The 17,430-nt window shown below is 34.8% G+C and overlaps 1 protein-coding gene across 1 annotated transcript in view; it reads right to left on the reverse strand.

Moving 5' to 3' along the window:
• Window positions 1–17,430, reverse strand: part of Syp (synaptotagmin binding cytoplasmic RNA interacting protein) — a 128,718-nt gene that overhangs the window by 74,832 nt on the left and 36,456 nt on the right. Inside the window, exon 5 of the mRNA XM_071582918.1 lies at window positions 17,177–17,353. Coding sequence (XP_071439019.1) covers window positions 17,177–17,353 — 177 coding nt within the window. The remainder of the gene's footprint in view (window positions 1–17,176; window positions 17,354–17,430) is intronic.

The following is a 17,430-nucleotide window of genomic DNA, read 5'->3' on the forward strand; positions in this document are numbered from 1 at the left end:
GATGACTCACTTTTGTTACTATTATATTGGTCAATAAATTCATCAGTTTCGATGTAAAATTCTTCGTCGCTGCTTTCTAATTCTTTGAAATACTTATCCATCGTGAGGTGAAAATCGTTCAGAATGAGCAACTACTAGCTGGCAAACCATTCGTCCAACGAAAGTGAAAGCATCTGTTATAAGAGATCCCTCTGTCATCAGGGAAAACATCTGCGTTATGCTTCTAGAAAGGTAAGCAAACCTCAGGAGACTAAGATAAGGAAGGTTCTTTATCACAGGAGGATGATGCAACCTCAAAAAAGCACAGCAAAGGAAAAGTGATAGGGTTCGAGTTACTATGAATCAATGACTCATGTCTTGGACACTCCTCAAACAATAATGATGCAACCTCAAAAAAGCATGACTTCAGGAAAAGGGCTAAGGTTCGTGTTTAACTATGAATATAATAGATCATATCTTGGCCCCTCCGACTCAAGATTCCTGACTATGCAATAGATACGAAAAGAGCAGGCAGAATATTTGATGAGACAGCGGACACTAGGAAGAAAAGGAAATGAAAGAGTACAAACTAAAAAGCAATGAACTAAGGATCAGCTGACTGAGGTAACTTTACATTCTGGTGATCTTTTTCCAGACACCGATAATCTCTAAAAGACATTGCTTTACATTTAGCTGACTTCCAAGTAATGAAGGGCAAACAATGCAAATGAAAAAGAACTTACAACGCAGTAAAAAGATAACAAAAAACATCTGCGTAGGTGGTGGCATCCTTTGGAGATGGCATTTATGTCGACGACGACATAATGGGTCAATACTATTCATTTATACAACAAGCCATGCTTTTAATTAAGCTTTCTTTTACTTGTCCTTTCATGCAAATGATTACAAGAAATGTTATTGGAAAAATAGACAAAAATCCCAATTACCCTCGTGGTGAAACTCCGTGTCGAGTGTGGCTCGACATACGAGCTGCTGCCGTTGCTAACCATGTGGAGTCACACTGGACATCCAAATGCATAAGGTTAAGTTAGAATACTATGCCAAAATCCATTCCTATTAGTGTACCTTTTGGGGCAACTAGTGCTACAGCTAAGATATTTTCAAAGTAAATAAGGTCTTTGAAAGCTATGGCAAAATCATAAACAGAACTCCTGGAAGACTACAGTTTCTTGAATTCCAAATGAAAAAACCATAAATATATACTTCTTATGGTGTGTCACTTGTAAAAGCAAATCCATGTTTATTTATGCCTCATTGTACGAATAGTTACTTCACTCATGGGAGAGAAAATATACATTTAATACAGCAGCCTTGCACTCTACCTACTCTACCCCATCACTCAGCCTTCCACATTTTTAACAAATTGCCAAAAAAATAAACCTACAGTAACTATGTTTAAAAATGAACTCAATAAGCTAATATTATTCAAGTGCTATTGCAGAGTGTGTGAATTTATCAATGATAATTTATGATTGAAGAATAGAATGGTTTCAGGTGTCACTTTGTGGAAGCAATACATATCGGGGAAGAAAAAACTTAGTTATTCTACCACATTTTATTATACTTGACCTAGGTTTCAATTTACACTCCTGATGATGACTTAGTAAGTCAAAACCTAGGTCGTGTATAATTTCATATGAGTGGAATAACTAAGTATTTTCTTTTCCGTTATGATTGAAGCTTTATCTCATGTAAGAATGTCTTTGCAGGGTTTCAATGCATTTTTTCGAGATTACTATAACTTATGGGACAGGTGTGTATTTGTGTTCATTGTTCTAATTATATTTCCTTATACTTATATTTTCACCACGTGGTTGCCACCACGTTACCACCATGTTGGTAATGCAAGTGACATGTCTAATGTCACATTCCTTACCAACAGGACAATGAATAACACGGTGGGATTATTTCAATGCACATTTTCATGAAATAACTAGCTGCCTAGTTCAACAGAAAGTCAATGGTTATATTGCAGGGTTGGCAGTCTTAGGGCTCGAAAATAATATGGTTGTGATAATCAGACTCTTACAAGAGGAAAAAATACGAATCTAATATTCATACCAATATTGCACATTAGAGAAAAGACAACTTTTGAGCAATGCCTGCGACAATCATTGATTAAGGGTTTCTAGTGACAGGGAATGAAATTAGTTCAATTCTAGTGATGAAAATATTTCTTATTTCTTTGGACTAACTCTAGCCATTCGTACTATAATATACTAAGCTTACACCTGCTAGGATACTCCATGAAATATGGGAAAAATATAAATAACAATAATGACTGATTCAGGGAAATTGAACTTGAAAAATAATGCACAAAAATTGTTCATACAGTCATTTCAACTGTGATCAGGAAGATATTACAGATCAGTCCATGTGCATTTTGAAAAGCATATGAAATTTATTTTTATTTATTTATTTAGCCTTAGTCCGAAAACAGCACTCTGGCCTTTACATCGGACTATTGACAAGAATAACAATGGAGACGATTACAAACACCCAAGCCCTAGGTGGAAGAAACCCACCCAGGCGGGAATCGAACCCGCGACCCATGGATTGGCAGACGAGGACGTTACCCCGCCGCCACCGAGGCCGGCAAATACTTTCTTGGCATTAGGGTTATCAACAGAATGCAATTAATTTGAAATTGAAGAAAATGGACAAAGTACAGCAGAAGCTTGTTATAATGGGTAGGGCATATAATGAAAATACTCATATAATGAGTATCATCCAGGAAAATTTTACTGTGAAATGATTTACATGTAAAATAAAGTAGCTAAGCCAATACATGGCAATAGAGGCAATTACTTATCAGCAATGATTTACAAGGAATGAGCATCTTTATAAAGATGCATGTACTGTTGTTCATTCATATTGCACTAATATTCATAACTCCCTCTTTTGCTAACCTTTAAATGCAAAATGCCACTGATAGGTGCAATTCCAGAAGGAATTTATTCAAGCAAGAACGGAAAGTGTGGTCCAGGTGGTCTTCTGAAGACAGTCTTTATTAGTGTGCAATCAGTTGGCTCAGAAAACGAAGTCAGCAAATTAAGTTGCCACTGAACTGAAGATGCACCTTGCTGTAATTCCTAGTAGACTACTCTTTCAATTGCAATCTGGATGTTTACATCAAGAAAGTCAAGGGATTTATGAATGAGGAGTGGATGAAGTGGATTGAGAAACCAACTAATGACGTCACACTGATGGAAAGAAAGAAACGACTGTAAAAATCTAGAGTGTTTGATTGGATGAAAAGTCTTTGCTAGGTCGTCTGAATAAAGTGTAAATGTGGAATTGCTGTGTTTTCTTTCTTTCTATACGATGGAAAAATTCCACAGAGTAACGGCTAAAACAGTCTCTTAGATTTTAGTTTGTTTGTAAAAGCCAAGGAAATAGAACTCCATGAAGAAATAAAATCACTTTTCGCGGAATAAATTTTGAATTCAATTTTCATTAAAATTAACAAAACAGCTGTTCACACAAAAGCTAATTCTGCTCACAATAAAATTTATGGCTGAAGATATCCACCAGCAAGGTGTTGGACACAATTTGGGGCCTGAAGATATACATACACTTAAAAAACCATTAAGAAAATTACTATGCTTTAAGCATGTCTTGGGTTGCAATTACTTTTTCTGATAACTCAATATTAAAATATACATTCTTTAGAGCCTCAGAACAAGCTTGATAATTGAAGAACCAAAAGTCTAAGACCGGAAAAGATAATACCTTAAAACATACTAGCAAAGACTGCTCGCTTCATTATTTCAGATCAGATCATATTTCCTCCTTCAAGTTGTCCATGATATAACAATGTTAATGGTAAAAGACAAGGTAAATGTGTACAAAAAAACCATAAACACAGTAATCAACCTTAAGGTCGGTTTGGTAGGTGGTGATAGAGTCCACCCAGTACTAAGCCCTACGGCGTGTGAAATTCACACATCTGGATAGAGGGGTCAGTTCCTTTCCCTGGGCCGGTTATGGTTTCCCAGAAAGATCTAGTACCCAAAATATCACATGGCTTGGGTTGAGCTGCAGGTGCCAAGAGAGGCTTGCTCGGGAATCAAACCCGGGCCCTACCCAATGCTCTACCCCTGGACTACCACGGCCCACTGTATAACATGTATCCGACTTGATAAATTGAGGCCATGATTACGGAGAGAAAACTATACATCGTATCTCCTAGCCCATAAGATGATTTCTCAGGATAGAATTTACAAAAAATATTTACACCTAACAGAATAGGATCCATTTATTTTGATGTTAACACTTGAAAAAAGAAAATTGAACTATAAAATTAAAGTTAGCAGCAACACACATGTTAAATTTTAATCATTGTCAAATAATTTCATATCACCAAGCCAAACCTCATTTAGTTAACTAATTTCAGTCTTCTGAAAAGTAAATCGTGAATTCAAGTTTAAATGCAATACTGTATGACACCCTCTCATAGACTATAACCTTATGGTGGAGGTAAAGATTATGCAATCCGATTACCCCAAGAGCTATGATAATTGCTCCTCGTAAGGTCATCCATTTCAGATAGTTCAAAGAATAGAAGCCAGACAATAGCCCATGCAGCATTTGTTCCTCAGTGAGGTGGCTGCAAAGGCATCTGACCACAGTGAGTGACTGTGGCACGTTCAAAACACTATTGATGAAGGCAATGGGAAATTATTCACCCAAGATTTTTTTATTAAGGACCGGACAGAAGAAGAGTCCAGACAACTAAGGGAATTGCCCAATTGGTCATGTGTCATGCCTTGCAGCAGACCAGGCAAGGCTTCGATGGTCGTCATCTCAAGAAATCCATACAAAACAAAACTGACAGCAGTAGTACAGAAGATACAGAAAATGACCAAATTAGCTAGAATATGAACTTGGCATGTTAGCACAATGTTACCGAAAAAAGAATTATACAATACTAAGCAAGACATGGAAAGACAAAATATAGATGTTTTAGGCCTGCGCAGGTGAAATAGAAAGATAGCAGAGATTAGAGGAGTGATAGTTATGGAGTGGATGAAACATGAGAGATACACAGCAGAGTGGACGAGAGCCAGCAAGAGGTTGCATTTATATTGCATAAAAAGGTAGGAGAAAGCGAAGTTAACATAGGGCACACAATTGATGGAATAATAGAAGTAGAAATAAAGATAAAACCGTAAACTTGGTCATCGTTCAGGTACACCTGCAACTAAGCAATCATATGGAGGAAAAAATCTAAAGGGTATACTATCAGTTAAGAGGATTTAAAAGGGTGTTTACCTGAAGGGAAACATTTATTACTGACAGGGGATTTAAATGTATCAATAGGCGAAGGAAGAGATGGAATTCAAATGGGGGATTACGGTTTTGATAATAGGAATGACCACAGGGGTAAAGCAAATGAGTTCTGTCGGAGACATGGGCTAATCATCACCAACACTTGGGTTAGACAACACAGAAGGCATAGGTAGTAATGGAATTTACCAGGTGACTCAAAAAGGTATCAATTAAGAATATATTATGCTTAGACACAGATTTAGAGAACTACAGGGCGGCATGATTGATTCTGTTTCTCAGGAGCGGATAGGGACCCTGATCGTAATTTACTAATTATAAAGTGTAATATCCAATTAAAAAAGATAAAGCAGAGAGGGTGGTTTAGGAAATGGAATGTATAAGCATTAATTGGATTGAAGAGGAAGGTGTATCAGCAGTATATATGTAGAGAATATCATGATTAAGGGAACAGAGCTGGGTACAATTGAAGTAAAATAGGAATATACCAAAAAAGGGATATTGAGAGCCACTAGAGAAACTATTAGAACTGTGATTAGGAAAAGGCCAAGTCAAATGGTTTACAAATGAGATGAAGAGATGAGACATGAGAGGAGGAAATGCAAAAATATAAATATTAAGCTGGACAGAGGGAAGTTTAATGAGTCAAATAATAAAATGAGATGAGTAACAAATAAAGTAGGCGGGTAATTCATAAAATTAGTGTACACGTAGTTTCCTGATGACAGAGCTTTAGTTCCTCCATCAACAAAGCATTGCAGAGTCAATTGGAAAATCAAATCTATAGATATGAACAAAAATATAAATTAAAACAACTAAGGTTAAGTGGTTTTCCAAAAAGAGAAAGGCTAAGTTATACACATCAATATAGGAGCACAAAACCTATAGCAGGAGGAACAGTTTATATATCACAAAAATACTTTGGTCCAAAATGGTCGAAGTAGTAGGCACAAAAGGAGACGAAACGCGTTAGGCAAAGATGCTTTCAAGAGAAGAAGGGAATTGATGACAGGGATATTGTGAGGGTATGTTAAGAAAAGGCTCTTAGACACTTTGATATGGAGTATCCTGATGCACGACATGGAAACATGGTCATTAAACAGGATGATAGGCATAGACTTTAAATGTAGGTGTGGAGAAGGATGGAGAAGGTGAAGTAGACAAAAAGAAAAACAAATGAGGAAGTGCTCAAAACGGTAAGGGAGATGATGGAATAGTTGGGAGGTATCATAAGGAGATAGGAAAGTTGCATGCGGAGCATTTTGATGGGCAATGGCATGCTGAAGACTGATAGAAGGGAGAATTTTAGGCAAATGAAGAATGCACAGATACATGGTAATATGTTCGGCGGAATGGAGGGAGGAAGGAAGGTTAAGGAGCTGAAGAGTGGCTGAGTGCAAAATAAGCTGCCAGGTTCTGTTTTGTAGGAGAGATGTGAGAAACGTTTAGTTGACTATGTCCATTCAAAACCTACCGTAACAGGTAGGTTACTCACGCATTTTAAGATAATCTTCTCCTTTAAAATCTACAAGGTTTATTTCATTATAACATTTATGCGGTGCTTAGTTTCTACTATTATTTTGATTATACCAAAATTTCTATGAAACAATAAATTACTCTATGTTTACGATACTTTCATACGACTTAAGGTTGAATTCCTGTAGACTCAAAATTTATCAGGAAAGATACAATAGATGTACAAGGTGTGAACAAAAAGAGACCGGACTGATTTTATTCTGCGCAAGCCGTTCAACAGATTGAAATGAGACAGTGCGTCATCTAGCAACACATCTGATGACTAAAAGGAGAGGTGTTGCGTTTGTTTACATCGAGTCATTACACAGCAGCAGCGGTACGTGTCTTAACCTGTTCGTCACCGCGTGCGACGGCAGCAATGAAGGAGCTTGAGGAACAGCGTGCATGCGTGAAACTTTGTTTCAAACTTGGCAAAAGTGCTACATAGACATTTGGAATGATTCAGCAAGCCTTTGTTGATGAAGCTATGAGTCTTAGCCAGTGTTTTGAGCGGTACAGTCATTTTAAATCTTTCTTTAAATTTTGTTTCTAAAGTTAAAATCAACCTTGAAAGGTTGCCGATTCAACTATTGCGGACATTAAAACTAATTGTATGGCAGACCTGAAGAGGATCCCTAAGGCAGCTTACCAGGCAGGGTTCAAGAGCTGGAAGAAACATTGGCAAAGGTGTACTGTCACCCAAGGCATGTACTTTGAGGGCAACAAGTTCAATTAAGCTATATCCGTCAAGATAAATCAGTCCTGCCTTTTTTTGATTACACCTTGTATGTAATAGTGAAAGGGCAATATCCCCGATGATTCCCTACCCATTTCGTAGCAACACCACATGCGAGATGAAACTAAATAGCATATTGCATAAATTTATGATTTATTTGGGTAATGAAGTATTTTGGTATTTAAGTAAGTACTTTTAACAAAAAACTGCAATTCTCTTGCTTAAAAACTGACTCAAACAGTTATATTATCAAAATTTGTGATGTACGTAACCATTTTGTGTACCTGCTGTTCATAAAAATAATTAATAGCAAATACTTTTCCGGCGAATTGGCTTGCGCTTCTAGGTCAAAGTTAAACCTATATACTGTCGCCCCATGAGACCCAATAGACATGAGTAGAAATAGACTATATCAGCAATTCAAACGTTTCTCATCCCAAAACAACAATCATGACAATCAATGGATATCAACAATCAGTGGAGATTACTATGTTCCATGTATTGCTTGGAGGACATTTCCCTTTAAAATGCAGGGTAAAATACATGGGAGTCATTATTTAATTCCTTTACATTGAAACACATGCATCCACTTGTCACTTAATCAACTAGAGGCAATAAATTTTCTTGATTTGTGAGCAGCGAGGATAAAAAGTCTTACCTATAGATACTATTTAAGGAATTAGTGACTACAAAGCAGTACATGCAAAGCTTTCCCTACATGGAGTCTGATGTACGAAGCATAAAAGAAAAATTTACTCTTTAAGAAAGGGGACTGTAATGGCTTCATATGGGTATGCCCATTTAAGGAAGATTGTACACACAGAAATACTGAAGCTACGTGGAATCATTTCCTTGACCCCACACACTCAGCAGTCAACTGGGCCATTTCAATTAAATTCACAAACGATCACATTGAACCTCGATGGTGCAACACAGATCTTAGAAAATCATTATGACGCCATAGGCTGTCATGTGCCAAGATGAAAAAAATTTGAAATAATATCCTAAACTTGCAAGGACTTAAAACTAGGTTCAGCGAAATATGTCTACAGTTAATTTCCTCAAAATCAATTAAGGCAAAAGAGTAACTAGCATTTGGAAGGGCTGACTTATTAAATTCCATCTTTCAAAGCATCTTCACCAGTGTCTCATACATCTACATTAATGTATCTGATAGCGCAAGTGATCCTCCCAAACGATGCTCAAAATTATAGAATCATATAATGGAATAGAACAATTGCTCAAAAATATTAAGCCCTACATATCCTCCAGGCCCCTCAAATACCCATTATATTTAAGGAACTAGCATTGGAAATCACACCATCTAAAAATCATATTTAAGAAATTACTAGGTTCCCACTAATTGGGAAATAGCTAACGTAACACCTGTATTTAAAAATGGAGGCATGGAGGAACCGAGCAATTGTAGACATTTCCCTCACATCCATATCATGCAAGGTCATGGAAAATATAAATTGCTAGTTTGATAGACAAACAACCATCAAAGAGTTATTGATGAAAAACCAGCACTGTTTCTGAAAGGGTAAATTCTGCAAGAGACAACCTGGGCTTTTGATTCTTGATAACTTTAGTTCAGGAGAGTGATTCCAAGAGGATGTGATTTTCCAGAGGATAAAAATAACCTGAGCTGATTTTTGGATTGATTGAGTACAAACAGTTACACAACCCAGGGGTGGCTTGCAGGTCACTGTATGAAAAAATATCTTTATCTAAATGCTGCACGTTTGGTATAAGTGATTTTATTTGAAATAGAAATTAATATTTGACAATAGCACTAAAGAAGGGTGCCACTAAAATAAAATTTGGCATTGACCATGAATTATCATAATAAACTAGATGCATAGGTTTGTGTTTGGATTTTGATATTACTTTACAATATCAACACTGAAAAAGAAGAACTAGGCCCAGGTAACTGTTCTTGAATTTGAATTAAATTTCCACAAAATGGAGAACCAGGTACGAAAATTAATGTTATCAGAAAATGAGAATGGGGCTGATCACAGGCGGAGATTATAGTATAAACAATGATTTGAGTAGAAATGTCACTGACATACAAGATAGAGCAGAAAAACTCATCAAATACTGCATGCAAAGTATTTCATTATAGCGGTTGGCAATGGATTTTTAGGCATTACATTTGCCATGTAAATGACATATGCTATTAGCGATGCAATTGAAGCAATTACAGAAAACTTGATGGTGTGAACATAATGTAGTTACCTCAATAGTTATAATTCAGATGCAAGGAGTTAGTACTGAAGAGTTTTAACAGGAAGTATGCAAGATTTACAGTCTTTTCAAAGTTACCACACAAAAAAATAAGCAAAGAGGAAACACTTCTGTGGGCTAATGATGATTATAGTCATAAGTTTGGACTGTTGTCATGGGATAATATGGCTAACCTTGACCTCATGAGGAGGATAATAAATTACCTCTCTCTGCCTTAAAATAATTCGGCAAATGCATTTATTTATCAAAGATATCAAAATGGGCTGTATACATAATCATTTGGTTCCTCATGTTTTGAAGGACCAAATCAATGCCGTGTGAACTCCTAAGGAAAAATTAAGAGTGACTAAAAAGTACTTGCAACAAGTGAAAACCCCAAATTAATAATTTCTACTGAAATTATACACCACAAAATATACAAGCATTTACTCTCTTGGTCATATTCTATAGATGATTAACTTTCTTACACTCAATTAACTATATCATCTGTATAACTGAATTTAACTTATACACTTACACGCTTTAATGCACAGGTGTATAATGCTAGGTCATTAAAGTTGTCAGTGACCAATGGTGAAACATTAGGCAGAAAAAATTAAATTCTTGGATTTATGCTAATCAAAACCCTGAAAAATCTGAATTTTACCTGATTTGGACAAGGACCAGACCCATAAGAATCGGAATTAACAAGTATTTACTGAATATGCTATTGTATGGTTTTTCAGGCATATACCATGCATATAGTTTGACTAACCTTTCCATAAAAAGCCAGTAGATGCTACAACTGGGAAGTGCAATATTTATGGTGGTGAAAGGGTTCATTTTTTTAATACTTTTCTTGTGTGAACATATGCTTTTAAACCCTATGTTATGGCTATGCAATTATATGATAAATCACATATTTTTATTTACATGAAGATGGTAACATTTATAAAACTAACAAGGTGGGCTGCTACAATATTGTGCATTTCAGCAACTGTGAATATATATAATATTTATACAAGGTGCACTTGTTTACGGTTAACCATTCTGAAATGGTTACATTGCCAGGTAGCAAACTAAAGATTTAAGAGCAAGCACTAATTGAAGGAAAGTGTTCAAAATAACATCCCCTTTTAAGTAAGATGCAATACCCAACTGACAACACTTACACAAGAGGCCAGTTCAAAGGGATGCCTTTTTGAATTTATGGAATTTTTGTTATTTAGAAGCTGGGTTGCAAATATTATTGGCAAAAAAGCGAACAGGGGAATCTGCCAGTTATTTCATCATTCAGAAAAACTACCTGAGACAATAGGTATAAGTGAAATTTTGATAATGTGGTATCAGTGGAATACAACCCTGTACGAGTATTTCCTTTATTGGAATTTACATTTACCTGCAATTAACGACAATTTCATCAGGTCTCATAAAATACCCCCCATTGTTCCAAAGCATGTGGAATCCCCTATTTATATGATTTCATTTTCAGTTTTTCCAATCTTTTCATCATTAAGTGATGGATTAAAAAAAGTCATATTTTAAAATGGTTACTCATATACATAAAAAACTTATTTGACTTGGTTTTTTACATATATGTACACTAAAAAAATACTGGAAAGAATAATAATGTGAATGGCTTTAGCAAAGAATATGTACATGGTACACACTGGTGACAAAAAAGTGAACAACTCGAACGTAATCTTAGCCAGACAAGAAAAGATTCGTACTATGAAATGCTTTGCCGAACTAGCATTTAGCTAGGTAACTTATGCATTGTAAAAACCCCTGAGGGGGACTATTCATAAAGTAAATCAATTGAAATAAAATAGAATGAAAATGACTGACCCAAATATGATGAACAGTGAAAAATGTAAAAACTGGTCAGTCAAATGGTAAGGTAGCTAAGATTCTCATTGAACTCAATTAATTGGGAACATAAATTGTACCCTGCTTGACAATGAAATGAAGAGGTGAAAAATATTTCTGATTGAAGGTAAATAAAAATTCCGGAACAAGTTAATGCTCATGATGGAATATATATTGCTCATGTGATACATCTCAAGATCGCAGGCCTCTACACTAAATACAATACTGAAAAATTATGATTCAATTCTGAAACTTGAAAATCAGTGCAGACAAGAATTAATAACAAGAAAATACATCAAGAATACCAAGCTTGAAGAATTGTACTGAAATAAAGGGTTTTAATTGAATAGTTTAAAAAACCTGTGAATGATTTCATTTTAAAACAAGAAATGTCGCACATTCCCACAATATTCGGTATTGCAGATTTCACAGCATCCAATGGCTGGTTGGATAGGTTTAAAAATAGCCACAATCTTTTATACAAGAGGTTGTGTGGTGGAAGTAGAAGAGTTGATGTCGAGACTGCCACTGGGTGGAAAGTGTGAGAATTTAATAAACATCAAGGATGCTATAGTCCAAACAAACCAGGCATATTTTTTAGTGTACTGCCAGCAAAAACACAGTGCTTAAAGGTCAAACAATGTCATGGAAGAATGCTTAGCAATATTTGCATTTTCCCACATTTTGAACTTTTTTCTGTGGTCCCAAGAAAAGAGCAAATAAGGGATTTAACTAATTCCCTATGAAGCTACAAACACCATGCTGCAGCAGAAACAGTACTTGGGTATTAGTTTGTATGTAATATAATTAGTCAGCAATTAAGTGCATTTATCAGTGATATCTCATTTTTATTTCAATTTAAATAAGTAAAGGAAACAAAAGATTAAATCTTAAATTTTGAATGAGCTATTAAATTTCACAGTACTCTACATGAACATGGCCACAGACTATTCATTCCATTTCTTTACCCCTCCTACTAATACCCGAGTAATTTTCAACTAAATGCAGCCAAAGTTAGAATACATTATAATACATAATTATGCAACTATGAGATGGCCAGTATATAACTATAAACTAACAGCCAGTCGAGGCTTTGCAATATTAGTCCATTTCACATGTACCTATACTTGTATCATGAAAATATTCTAAAGGGAACTCAAAGGGAAAATAAATTAGTGATATTTTTCTCTATCAAACGATCTAGAGGTCCATATATGCCCAGATTAAAGTATCTATTACACAAGTATAGAGGAAAATAACCAGGGTGACAAATTAAATTATTTAACTGCACACACTACAAATGAATCCTTACAAATGAAACCTTAACACATCTCAACTTTCTACCCCAGACTACATATCCTCTTATCGCACTACTCCTATGCTGCCAGCAAACAGACCGATCAATTCAGAAAAGCAGAATTTATCTATCCTTCTCACATTCATTTTCAACAATGGTAACTGTCAAAAGGGCAGTGAATTATGCCTACATTTTAATACCGATTAATGAAAAAAGCATTATCAATGAAATCTCAAGATGTCAACAAATATGATTACTATAATATTACTAGAGCCTTCATGATTTCCATTTCTGCATCAATTTCATGATTTCTAGGCAGAAGAAAAAAATTAATTACAGTGTTCCCATCTGAGGTTGTCCATCCTCTTCCCTAATCCAGTGCAGGCGTCACCTTGCCAAAAGAAAGCATGCACAAGAAGGCAGGCAAGAAAACCCTAGCATCCAGGAACATAAGCCCATTAAAATTAAGAAATCACTTCATTGTGAAGTAGAAAATAGAAGTGTAAAAAATTTATAGGCAGGAGCGATAATGCCAAAGTAAAGTAGAGTAGAAGCCTTTTCTCATGAATGCAACTTACATATGCAATATACTTCTGCACCAACTGTTCTCTTTATTAGAAAAATTTTTTCTATGCATAGTTTATTGAAATTAGTTCTTTATTATTTTTTACTTAATGTGGTATTTGTAAACTAATTCACAAATGTGTCCATAATGCATTTATAAGGAACTGCGCAGTGCTCTCCTGTAATGAAAGGAGCAGCTGAAGCACATTTAGAAAATAGCATTTTGCAACTTTCTTGTTGTTTGCATTCTTATTTTAAGTATAGTGAAACAATGTATGTACCTTGAACTCACAGTGGAACCTTGAATTTATGTTTTTTAGAGGCACCTGCCATCAAGATAAAATAATGTGTATTCCTATAGTTCCCAAATATTACCATATTATAACAAAAAATAAAGAATATGAACACAAAATTGTTTACACTAACAGGTGCAATAAATGTCCTCAAACTTATCATTTTGAAGCAAAACTTCTCCTAGAAACATAAGAGATAAGCATTTTATGTTGATACAATAACAACACAGTTTGTTCATTATTTTTGTTTTTCACCAAAAAACACAATGTCTAATGATTCATGCAAAATCCTTTGAAGACAACCAGGAAACACTAAGCCAAACTAGTTTTTCATGTACAACTATGATAATTTACTTGAGCTCTCAGTTATTTATGATGCTGCTTTAAGAAAGAAAGTATTTAAGCAATGTGAAAAGGGGATCGAGATGGTGCGGGGGCTAACGTACTGGCTTCCCACCCTGAGGGCGCGGGTTCAAATCCCGGCGGTGTTGAATATTTTTCAGAGGTATCTCGATCCCTACTTGAGGTGCTTTGTGGAGGGCACTTTGAGTGAGTACACCGTCCGTCGGATGGGACGTTAAACTGCGGACCCCTTGGCGCCTTTCGTAAAGAGTAGGCTAATGCCGACGCCGGGTTTCTCTCCACCCTTCATCCTTTCCTGTCCATCCCCTATGGCGCAAATGACCTTAGCTGTCGGTCGCCTCCCCTCAAAACTACTACTACTAGCAATGTGAAAAGAACAGTTCTTAGTAATTTCTTGAAAAGTGTCCTTTTCTACTGTGGCCAGATATGAAATATGAATATGCAGCAGCACAAAAATTTAACCCATTGCATCTACTTACAGAATTTCTCGCTTTTGTGTCATTTTCAATGTTTTGATTTTCTCTGGTCTTTTTCAAGCAATGAATATCATTTTAAAATCAAAATAATGTCTAGAACTAAATTCGAATAAAAGCTGTAGAATCCAAGAAACTTCTCACCATAAAACACTTAAAACATAACTCTAGCATATTTTAGAGCAGTATGCCAGAAGAGTACTTGATAGATGATTATTTAATTACCGACAAATGGACGTCATAATAGCCAATTTACTAGTAAATGGTGATTTTAACAAAACAATATACATGTTATGAATATAAAAAGTCATGCTATTTGAAGCAACAAATTTATTTGAAAAATCTGCAAGTCATCTCAAAGGGGCAGAAGCAAATGTCACAATTTCCATTGAAAATGTAATTCAATTAAATGTTCTTAGTTATCTCTCAAAACATGAATTTGATGTTATCACTGCATTATTTGAAATGCAATGGGTTCAGACCATTAAAAATTATGTATTTTTAAGGTACGAATTTCTTGGTTTCACTATATATTGAAGGCTCATATATATTCAGTCAATAGTGTTTTCAGCACCTTATTACCTGGATTCAAGTACATTTTAATACTCTGATATTATTTTTACCACATAACTCTATTTTTTATTTCATAGTTCTAGGTTTATCTCAGGCAAGACTCAAGTAAGTTTGTACAAGTCATTACTTAGCAATCAGTGCATATTTAAATTCTTGTATGCATTAATACACATATTTAATGCTCAAATATGTGCATTAATGAAATAATTTGTACTACAAGTCAATATTTTTATCCTTCATATTTGTGTTGCAAAAACAACACTTGAAATGAGCAACGTACGTACGAGGTACGTACGGTAATATTACGAAGTATTTTGTCAATAAAAACAATACTTTCTTTCTTTCAGACCCCATGATTTAGTAACTATTAGATGACAGTATGCATTGGCAGTGATACACAGAACTTGATAATGAGCTAATGATGATGAAATTCAACTGGGATCTCTTAAAAGAACTACTTGAACAACTGTGATTAGAACCTCATTATTCAGATTACACTGACATATTTATTGCACCTGTTCATAATTGAAAATAATGGTTTATATCCTTAATTATTAGCCTGAATTTACACTAGATTTGTAAAATATAAAAAAACATAATTTTTACTTTAACCCCTCCTAAATTCAAATTTACAGTTTTTCACCAAGTTTGTATGAAAACATAAATTTGCGGTTTCACGGTACAAACATATCTTGAAGCTTCAAGAGTTTTTTTAAGTTTTATTGAAATGCTTACAGAATAAAAACTTCCATTTGCAAGTGACAATAAAAATGAAGTACTTGTGATGAAAAACAGAAAAAATTATCCATTAGCATTATCTACTATTTTTGGAATCAGTATTTGGTTTAATGGCAATTTTATTAAGAACTATATCGGGTTACCCTATGAAAAAATTACAAATATATGAATTAATATAATCAATTGTCATACAAGTCAAAGTTTTTATCCTTCATTTTGTGTTGCAAAATATACAATAAATGTAATCTTCAAACATGCAGTAGCAAAATAGGCTTAACGCAAATACTCTCCTATCACAAATGTCTTAGCTTCAGGTAGTCAATTTTATTTAACTAAATATATTCAGCTCTCAAAATAAATAATATTTAACTATGGATACATTTTACAGAATTTCATGCTCCCTGAAACACACACTACAATGCTAAAATAAAATGATATCTTTTTAATTTCCACACGCATTTCTATACTGATCATTTTGACAGGTCACTGTCATTCAAGGCCTTAAGTAGTTATCATTTTATTTTAACAATTGAACATTCAATAAATATATGTCAATATATACTCTACAAATGTAAAAAAAACACCAATTTTTAAAAACTCTCCCCAGTGTAACAATAAAATAAGAATAGTGTAAGGAACACACCAAGGAATGAAAATGCCCCAGTGACACTCATGATTTGAGCCATATTCCACCATATAACCTTTGTAATGGTAGTCACTCAATGTAAATCCAATGAACTTTCATCACCAACCAGCTTTGAAAGTTCACAGGCACTGACTCAACCATTAACTGATCAGTGAATTTCACTCCATATACAGCGTGTAATTCAACATTGGATATTGGGTTATAAGAATACCTTAAAAACAACTGTATATGAAGGACATCTAACCTCAGTTTTGGGTAAATACGGTAATATCAACAACTCAAACTTTCTAGCTCTGTAGCAAAAAGCTTACAAACTTGGTGGCCCAAGAAAAAAATCATGAATTCAACAAAAACTTAACAAATTTGGAAGGCCAGCAAAAACCACAATTTATAATGAACTTGCCACAGAAATTTGAACCTTTACAAAATAACCTACAGAACATCTCACAAAATGTATTAAATGCAAACATAGCATAAGGGTGGAGTATTTTATTAATGAGAAAATAAAAACAAAAACGAAATAAACTTACTTATAAAAATGCAATGTGAAAAATATAATAGATATTGATACAATAAATAATGTGTCTGTACCTCTCTCACTGCTTGCTGAGCTGCTTCCTTCCCAGTAAATGTGATGAAAGCATAACCTCGGTTCAGTCCTGTCATGGGATCCATCATTAACCTTAAGTCCCATATCTTCCCACAGTTTTCAAACAGTGGAATTAGCTCATCTTCATACATGTCGCGGGGAATTTTCCCACAAAATACCTATAATGCCACATAGATAAAAAATTACACACATGCACCATTGAAAGCAATACTGAAAATTTTAAAAAAAAATTAAA

This window comes from Hetaerina americana, unplaced genomic scaffold, assembly GCF_022747635.1.
Source record: "Hetaerina americana unplaced genomic scaffold, ioHetAmer1.1.p SCAF_12, whole genome shotgun sequence".
Taxonomy (NCBI): Eukaryota; Metazoa; Arthropoda; class Insecta; order Odonata; family Calopterygidae; genus Hetaerina; species Hetaerina americana.